General features: G+C 42.5%; 1 protein-coding gene across 1 annotated transcript; it reads right to left on the reverse strand.

The window, feature by feature from the left end:
- hnf4a (hepatocyte nuclear factor 4, alpha) lies at positions 1–9,234 on the reverse strand. The gene is made up of 10 exons (XM_061684330.1): positions 9,147–9,234; positions 7,436–7,610; positions 7,215–7,309; positions 6,231–6,337; positions 5,991–6,146; positions 4,505–4,592; positions 4,230–4,382; positions 2,691–2,927; positions 1,293–1,415; positions 1–867 (listed from the first exon to the last, which is right to left on the reverse strand). Exons 1-10 carry the CDS (start codon positions 9,232–9,234, stop codon positions 725–727), a joined length of 1,365 nt encoding a protein of 454 aa, XP_061540314.1. The 3' UTR covers positions 1–724.
- Between the last annotated feature and the right edge of the window lie 239 nt (positions 9,235–9,473).

The following is a 9,473-nucleotide window of genomic DNA, read 5'->3' on the forward strand; positions in this document are numbered from 1 at the left end:
TTATTATTTCATCTTTACATTGTACGGCAACGCATTGCCCGCTTTTAAGGCAGTAAAGGTCACAAGGCACACTTTATTATCTGTTCAAACATGACATGAAAGTACTAAACACAAAATATACACATTTAAAATAAAACTGAAAAACCGACTCGGTGTGCCTGCTTATGAAAAAGTAGTTTGAACACTTGACTTCTTTCTAGTAAATAAAACATACGGTATGTTTTAGTCTCGTCAGCAAGATAAGCAATCTCTCATACGCTGTTTTTCTTTAGCTGGAATGAAATGCATTTGTGACTTAACAGCATTTCTTTCTTTTTTTTTTTTTAATCACAGATGAACTCAAAATATAAAAAAATGAACAAAACACTAAACAGAATGCAAAGCCCTGTAACATTCATAAAATACTGACATGGTCCCGTTGCCATGTCGACCATGAGCTTTTGCGGCGCACACTGAGGACATGCAAAAGAAAGCCACGTTGGCCATTCAAGAAACTATTTACACAACAACATTCTAAATGCCAATCATATACAACAACAGTTTTTTTTCCCCCTCTGGTATTAAACTGCAATTTAAGTAGTAGACTCAAAATGGAATCATGTAATTACTTTCAAGGCACTTAGCTACTTCATGTTTCCGTCATCTTGACAGCTTTAAAGATGTTTATTTTGAGAAGTTGGAAGAAAAAAAGACCCAAATGGTCAAATGAAGACTCCGAGGGTCATTAGATGGCCTCTTGCTTGGTAATGGTCGTCTGAGGGATGGAGGTTGGCTGCTTCGGGACAGTGGCTATGACCCCTTGAGCTATTTTATAATGTTCTGAGCTGGATGCTGTAGGCGGAGACGGTATTGGGGTTTCCGGAGTGGCTGGAAAGTAGATCACAAAACAACAGGTACCAGTTAGAAAAAAAAAGGGCGAGCGAGAGAGCGGACTCGCAGAATAAAAAGGCCTATATTTGCCTCCTGCAGTGGAACATATCTCAGGGCAATACCATTTTCAGATAAAGAACAAGCACTTTTGGGAAATTTCTCAGCGCATTAAACATGTTAAGAAAGAATAACAGGAGTTTTCTTTGACAAAGTAAGCCAGATTAGTTTGCATGAAGAATTTAAAGGATTATTCTGCCAAGCCCTTTCAGCTACAAACATGACGAGGCTGCACAGAGAGTTGGGAGAGGAAAAACCTGAAATGCATTCAACAGCAGCACATTTAGATGAATCAAAATCCATCAGTCAGAGAACTCTCAAACTATTCTATTTACTCTTAATTTCAGTTTTCTTTTTGTACGTACAGATTTGTCCATTGTGGATGGGCGTCGGCATGTTGTTGGACACAATGACGTTGCTGCTAAGGTGGTCCTGAACCAGGTGAGGGTGAAGAGAATGAGGTGCGTGTGGCGCTTCATTGGCAGAGCCTGGAAGACAAAAGCACACATATCTTAAAACTGCCGCGTTAAACTCTTCTGATGGACATGGCCCCAGTGTCGGCATCAGCACGGGAGGCAGTGGGTGGCGCATACTGCCGATTATTCAATGTTTGCCTGTAATAATTTTCTGTCAACTACTACACCAAGTCACCAATCCAGCTCTTGTATCAAGACACGCAAAAGCGCCCGGTGCATAGCTTGACTTTAGAAGTGTTATAAGTGACGAGTCTGGGTACTTTTATATTTATAGTATATGAGGCAAACCCTCCCAGACCACGCGTGCCATGCCAGACCGCAGCTGAACGCAATGCTCAGTATCTCGCCAGGCCCGTTTTGTCCACTGTGGCCTGAGGCGTTAATGGCAAAAAATTTACAGACACTTTTCCTGGACATGAATTTCATATTCATTTTCAACTATTTGTATAGAGTAAATATTTGTATAGTGTATATATACTATTGTGTGTAACAGTTCTTTTTCTAGGGTGGAATTATTATAACAAATACATCTATATATATATATATATATATATATATATATTTTTAAGAAAAAAATTTGCACAAATTTGATTTTATTATTCAGTTTCTCCGATCTCCTTGTACATACAAGCTGAAATATATAGATACATTCACGAATGTCTTGTGGAATGGTGCTGAAGGTTCAAGATTGTCTTTTGAAAGCCTTTCTTGTAAGTGATTGTGATTGACTGCTGCTAGTTTCTGTTTAATAGCATAAAAACTATTAGTTTGACAGTGTTCATTGGCTCGACCAATACTCAGAACAATGGCAAAGTCCAAGGAACTAAGTCTCAGTAAGATCTAAGAAGTAGAATTGTACATTTACAGTACAAAAGTTGGAGACAACCCAAACTATCAGTTGAAAGCAAATTGGTTTGGATGTTTAGGAGCAAACCAGGACGCACGAGTGTTAGCAACCACAGTGAAGCGGGTTTTACATGGCCAAGGTCTGAGGTGCCTTCTGGACAATGGTTTTATGGTCAGACAAGACCAAGCATCGTACTCCATTTTGAATCCTCTCTCTGTTGTAATATCTCAGAATTTTATTGAATTTGTTTTCTTTTCCATTGTACCATAGATGAGACAATTCTCTGTCAACCAGTTTTACTTAGTCCTTCCCGATGAAGGAGTTTTACTTAGTCCTTCCCCACTATCCCAACAAAATGGCAGAGGGGCTAAAAGCACTCACACTCTGTACTTAAGGAGAAGTTCAGATATTTATGTGTACAATGTGTTAGGAGGACTCACCTCCGAGAAGCATCTCCTGTAGGAGATTGTCAATCTTAGCCATGCCAAAAAGTTTGACGAACTGGATTTGTTCAATCATCTGCCAGGTGATGCTCTGCAAGGTCGGCAGCAGGAGGAGCAACTCCCCGAACCGTCCGCGGGAGTCGTATTGCCGGTCGTTGATATAGTCCTCCAGGCTGACCTGGACTTGGTATCGCATCCGTTTGATCTTTCCGGGGTCACTCAGACCTTTAGCGTCTGTGGGCAAACAGGAGCCATGTATTTACCGAGGGAATTTGTCACAACTACACCGTAGTCGTCTTATTGGCTCAACTTGTAGACCTTTCCACCATGACGTTACACACGCACAGCAGGGTAAATTGATTAAATGATGATTTCAGCATTTTTCTGTAATCTTGGAATGTGTGAAGTGTCAGTCGAAAAGAAGATGCTACGCTGGCTCGGCGTAATTTGCATTTCAACTGATAAGTTGATTCAAAAATAGACATGGTGGAAATTCAGACATAGACAAAGTCCCTGTAAAATGAAATTAAATGTCTTTAAATTTGACACACCTCAGAGAAGAGTGTCATTAAAAACCCTGCCAAATTTGAATGATTGTGGAAATCGCCGAGTCTATGAAATGACGTTTCAAATCAGTGAAAAATCAAGCCATTAAATTCGCTGAAACACCCCACCCACACACACCTCTCAGCTGTCAACTGTCAATCAAATACCGCTTTTACGACCTGAAAAAAGATGTTCTTATGCCTACACATAACTTCATATTTGAGCCACTTGGAGCCTCCAGTGGCTGGAATACAGTAGATCTCACTTGTGTCATCATGGGGCTTTTCCATGCCGCAACAATGAGGCATTCTAAACCCACCATAGCCAGTCCCAGTCCACACCCTGGCCATCAAGCCAAGAATAAATACAAATTCCACCCTCCTTGCTCTCCTGTTTTTCTGGGGGTGACGTGCACGCACTCGTGCCCACGCTGGCAAACTATCCAAAGGGAAGATGCGTTTTTGGGGTGTAGCCATACTGTATGTTGCTCGCCCATGGCTCGTCGCAGTTGAGCTTGATAACCGCTGTTGTGAACGAAGGTGCCCGAGTTCTTATATAGTGGGGGAGAGGCAACTCATGCTGGACGCTGTCACTGGGTGCCGTTTTAGCCACCCCCCCCCCCCCCCCCAAAAAAAAAAAATCTGGAAAACTGAAATGGTGCAAAACTGTTTTAACACCATATCTCCACAACTGAGTGTGACATAGCTCTCAGTCTGTGTGCATGTTTTCAGCAATTATGTCACAACATGTATAATGTATGGAGAACCCAATCTCTCAGTTCACTTCAGAGGGTCTTTGACATGATCACTGGCTCATTCACTGACTGGTCTGTTTCTCAGATTAATGCTGATTTGACAGTAATTTGGATAGTGCTGTCATCTACTAATAGGCTAGCCAATACGTTTTGCTCGCTTTTCACACGTTCTGTCACCAGAAGTACCCCAGCCCCTCTTGTTGACAAACATTAATAATTGAAAAGATTTGCAGTACCTGGATCAAAGAAAACAATGGCCTTCAAACAGGCATATTCATTGTCATCTATTTGAAGCTCCTGGAAGGGAAGCACCAGCTCATCCAGGATCCTCACAGCCACCCGGCCCACTTCCAGCTCTGGGCAGTTCCTGGGAATTATGTGATCATTTCCTGCAACAGAATCGACTCTTACTGTGACCACAAGATTCAGGCGGGATCATTTTGATGACAGGATTAGACTCTGTAATAAGAGAGATGACAGACAAAAATGTCATTGAGGTGCTCGTTTTTACCTAATAAGAGGATATCTTTGTAGAGAATGGACCTCTTTGCAGCTCCGAGCAACAGATGTTCTCCAGCATGAGCTCGAAGCAGTGCCACCTAAAATGGTTGAGCTGTTTTGAATTCATTTTGACAAAAATAAAAAAATGGAAGAAAAAAAAAAAACCGGTTCTGTAGGGACCACCATACATGCCAGGAGGGAAAAATTACATTGTGGCCGCATTCTGGATACAACACAACACAAAATGATCATTTGTGACCACGAGATACTCATGTGCGGTCACAAAAAACTAAATTGTGGCCCCAAAATATGTCTTTCATGTGCATGCGATATGTATTTCATGTTTGAGTCATAAACTAAATTGTTGCCACAATATATTTATAACTAATCGGTATAACGTGTGCAAGAAATACTACTTTGGGGGTTTAATATCATTCACATGAACAACTTGGACATCTGGGAAAGTAAACGGAGTGCACCTTCGCTAGAAACTGCAATATCCAATGTCCTCTATGGGATTTTGGTTTTTGCTTAGGACCTTTCGATGACTATCCGAGCGAGATGACCCGGAAGTACTTGGAGTAAAGGTTGTTCAAATTCTAAAAATGCTTAGGAAATGTGTCTCCATGCAACTTTTAAACTACATTCAGCATTGGTTATTCATGACCAACCTTTACGAAAGAAAAGCAGATATTTGTACCCATAATCCTTTACGGCAGCAGCATTTAAAGCGACACACCACTGATGGAGTTTGCCTTAATTTCAAGCTCGAGACCGCCATCAGCATTACTCGCGTCGAATAGGAAAAGTGGAGTTGAACTGATTTGAACAGCGCTGTGTTTTCCGATGTTCTTTTCATCTTGCCTTGACCCGATGACCTTTTCCACAAAGGTAAAGGAAAGCTTTTCGAAGCACGTATTGCTTCTTACCTTTTCTCGAGACAGTGTGCTCAATTTGTTGCCCAACTATCCGGGAATGACATAGATATATTTTGGTCACACATTATACATAATTTGTGGCGACAAATTCGTATTTTGTGCGCATATTCCTATTTTGGTCACACACACACACAAAAACATCCCCATGTCATTTTTGGGGATCCATCATTGTATCCTTTGGAGGCTCCGAAGAAAACAAATCCTTTCCCAATACAATATCAGCAAATGAGTTACCAAGAGCTGGTGATCACACTGTTAATGATTCAGCACTTTTTTTCCAAGAAGGGATATAACTTTAAAACCGGCTCATCATATTGTAACTGAGGATTAAAATACATTAACCACTCTGCATGGACAGTGCACGCTTACGAGTGATGAAAAAACCCTCTTCCTCCTCTCTGTAGATTTTAATCATTTAGCTTGATTTTTTTTTCACCGCATGTTTGGAGACAACTTATTTGGGTGGATGTCTGTGGATGGATGTTATCCTAGCAGTGGACTGGTTGATGAGTGACCAGTGTGTCTATACAACTATGTACAATGTGTCTTGAGTCTTACCTGGTCATCTAGGGGCAAGTCGCAGAAGGCCGGGATGTACTTGGCCCACTCCACGAGCACCAGCAGCTGCTGTTTCATGGACTCGCACACGTCCGTGATGGTGGCGATCTTTTTGGTGCGGATGTCACCGTTCAGAATGGGAGCGGGGGAGGTGATCTGAACGAGGCGGGATTAAACGAGCGTGTTAGAGGACTTTGCTATTGAGGGACCATTAGTGAGGGCCGTAGAAGAAGGCTTTACCTGTCTTGACAGCACATCTGCTTGGATGAGTGCATTGATGGAGGGTAAACTGCTGTCTTCGTAGCTGGATCTTCTGGTGCTGATTCTGTCTCTTTCATTCTGCACGGCTGCACACATTCATACGTGTTACACGTGCGCTGAATGACACAAACAAGTCATCTCAAGGCTCGTATCTCAAGGCACCACTGTAATAATAATTCCTCATTTCGTAGTTTTTCTCTTGACTGTGCTGCTTCCAATACATGTATGTTTGATTTGATCTGATTTTTTTAACTAACCAATCAGATTTCAGCCTCTATGTGCTGCCATGTCTAATCTGAATCAGCAGTGCTGGCCCATGTAACTGAAATGATATTAGCATGTGCCTCACAGCTGGGCCACAATAACAGCACCATTTCTCTGTCCTCCACTTGGTTGGTCAGAGCAAGCCCAGTTCGACGAGAAAAACACACTTGTGCACATTAATACATTTAATAATCAACATTTCTAGCAAGTATGATGTATTGTATTTAGTTTTTGTTATCTTTCAATCATGTTTTTAGATAAATATTGAGTGTAAACTCCTCCTGATGATGTAAGTGGCACATTTGCGTGCCGTTATATTTATTTACTTATTTATTTTAAGTAGCATTGACGTTTTTTTTTTTTTTTTTTTTTTTTTTATACAACTGGGACGAGATGAAGTCCCCGCTGCCACAAACGCACTAAAACCCAAAGTTACTGCGACTGAGGCCGCTGAGTCATTTACAAAGAAAAATAAGACTTCCAAGGCTGTCATGTTTATCAGTATATGGCTATTATTGCTCTGAGGTGTTTGCTCAGCATAAGCTGCTCACAGACTTCATCGCTCCGTGGAGTGATCATTAACAAAGAGCTCCTCTTGTTGGTTGCGACACACCCGAGCTGAGCGTCGTCAATTGAGTGAGGGACGCGCATGTTGACATTCAGTCTTGTCAAAGACACACAACGCTAAGTCTGTCGTACCTTCTTTTTTCATGCCAGCCCTAAAGCACTTCTTCAGCCTGCAGTATCTGCATTGATTTCTCTTGTCTTTGTCCACGATACATTGTCTGTTGAACCTGCACAGTCAGTTGGATACAATTTGTGCTGTTATTCAGTCATGAAAGACACTCAACACTTATTCCTCTGAGGGAGGGAGGGAGGGAGGGGGAGGGAGGGGGGGGGGGGGGGGGTTTGAATCCCACCTGCACGAGTACATGTGATTTTTGCGGACGCTTCGCCGAAAGAAGCCTTTGCAGCCGTCGCAGCTGGATGCGCCGTAGTGCTTGCCCGTGGCTCTGTCCCCGCAGATGGCACACAGGCTGCCCGCCGTCAGGTGGCCGGTGGCGCTCATGTTGGTGCTCTCAGCCGGCGAGGAGTCTGTGGAAACGGGGGTCAACTTTCAAGTTCAGACAGATTGGCGTCACGTGAGGAAGTGTGAATTAGATTGCAAAACAGTGGAAAAGTTCTCGTAATTTTCTGGAAAGTAGTCTGGAAATCACCATGGGAAGTTAAGCTGGAGAATTTTGAAAATATTCCATATTGGAAATTTATGGGAATTAACTGGAAATTACAGGTAGATTTAATGGAGAAATGTCATAGTCAAGTGTAAATATATTTAGTTTTGTCATAAGCAGGCATCCATGCAAAATAGATAGCTCTCCTTGTCCACATGCGAGGGCATTGCAGTAATGGTGGGTATCTGAAGCTTTGGCGTAACTCAAATTATTTTAGTCATGATTTTGCTCAAATATATTTCCCCCAACTATATTTAAGTTTTCTCTCAATTCAGTAAATCTATTCTGATCAACTCGTGTTTATTCCTATGAATTCCCATGGAAAGTTTGCAACTTGAAAATTCTATGAATATTGCAAGCCTAGGTGTAAACAACAGCAGCAAATATGTAATAAATATACGCTTATAAATGATCAAAACCATCAGTCATGAGAACCTGTGGTGATGGTTTCCTCAGATAAGAGTCTGTGAGTCAACAGCAGAGGTAGCGAAAGTAACTTCAAAAATACACCTTACTTGTATGTTGTTGTGATTTCTTTTTATTAATTTTTTGGCTGGGGGGGTCGGGGGGGGAGGGGGGGGGAGGGGGAGGGTGTTAGACAGGAGCTGGTGTTTTTCAGTCTGGCACAAGACATTTTTGTGGCCGACAACATAAAAAAAAACACTCTTGAAAAAGGCCCATGGATGAAGAATATCTTCTTCATCCATGGGCAGGAGTTCCTGTTTGTCTGCCTAATACAACTAATTCAATCAAGATATCAACCGCGGTAGACTTTACCTCCCTCTATTTACGTCTTTTTTAAGTCAAGTTGTCGTCCATCGAGGTTGAAAACAGTAACAAACCTATGTTGACAAAGTAAGGAGTAGAAAGTACAGATATCTCCAAATCAAAAGTCGTCTGAAAAATGAAAATCTACCTAAGTACTTCCCACCACTGGTCAACGGAGCATCAATAATGTAGGTTGGATTCAATCTGTAAAGGCAGATCAGTGGCGACAATTTTCCTGCAGTCTCCAGACTGGCTTTATCAATCAAAAAAAAAAAAAGAAAACGGCAGGCCTGGCATGAAACGTAACTCCTGGGAAAATATTTCCAACTTGTTCACATTCAGGATCCCAGCCAAGCGTCATGGGAGAGTGCACGTTTCGAAAAGGTAGAAGCACTTAGGGTATAAAACAAAAAGCAACCCCTTAAAAAAATGTAATGATTATGGACTTGGGTAACAGACCATTTAACAGGAGAGGAACTGTTACGCTGCTCAAACTCACTCAAGCTGGTGAAATCAATCCAACAGCAACTGTGTGTGCACTCATAACTGATAAACTCAGGCTCATCATCGCTCTGAGCGTGGAGCAGATGACCCTTGAGGTCTCGGCAAAGTTTGAAAAAGTTTAGCTCACCTGCGCCCATGGCCAGCACATGCATGTTTTCGAACTCCAGCGTGGTGTACGCTGGGTCCAGGGCCTCGCTGTAGTCTGCCATGTCCATGTCTGCCAAACAAATTCTCCACTACCTGACAGTGTGACGGAAAGACTTGTCCAAGAAGCTAATGTGCCCCCCCCCCACCACCCTGCTCCTTCTTCTTCTCACACCCCCGCACACCTCTGGCCACCCCCTCCCTCTTTTTGCCCACTGGCTCCACCCAGACATGAGGTAGCTCCCTGACTTGATGGGGACCTGACAGGAGACTGACACGAGCTGGCCTCCTTCCCTCATACCACGAACCA

The sequence above is a fragment of the Phycodurus eques genome, chromosome 1 (genome assembly GCF_024500275.1).
Source record: "Phycodurus eques isolate BA_2022a chromosome 1, UOR_Pequ_1.1, whole genome shotgun sequence".
Taxonomy (NCBI): domain Eukaryota; kingdom Metazoa; phylum Chordata; class Actinopteri; order Syngnathiformes; family Syngnathidae; genus Phycodurus; species Phycodurus eques.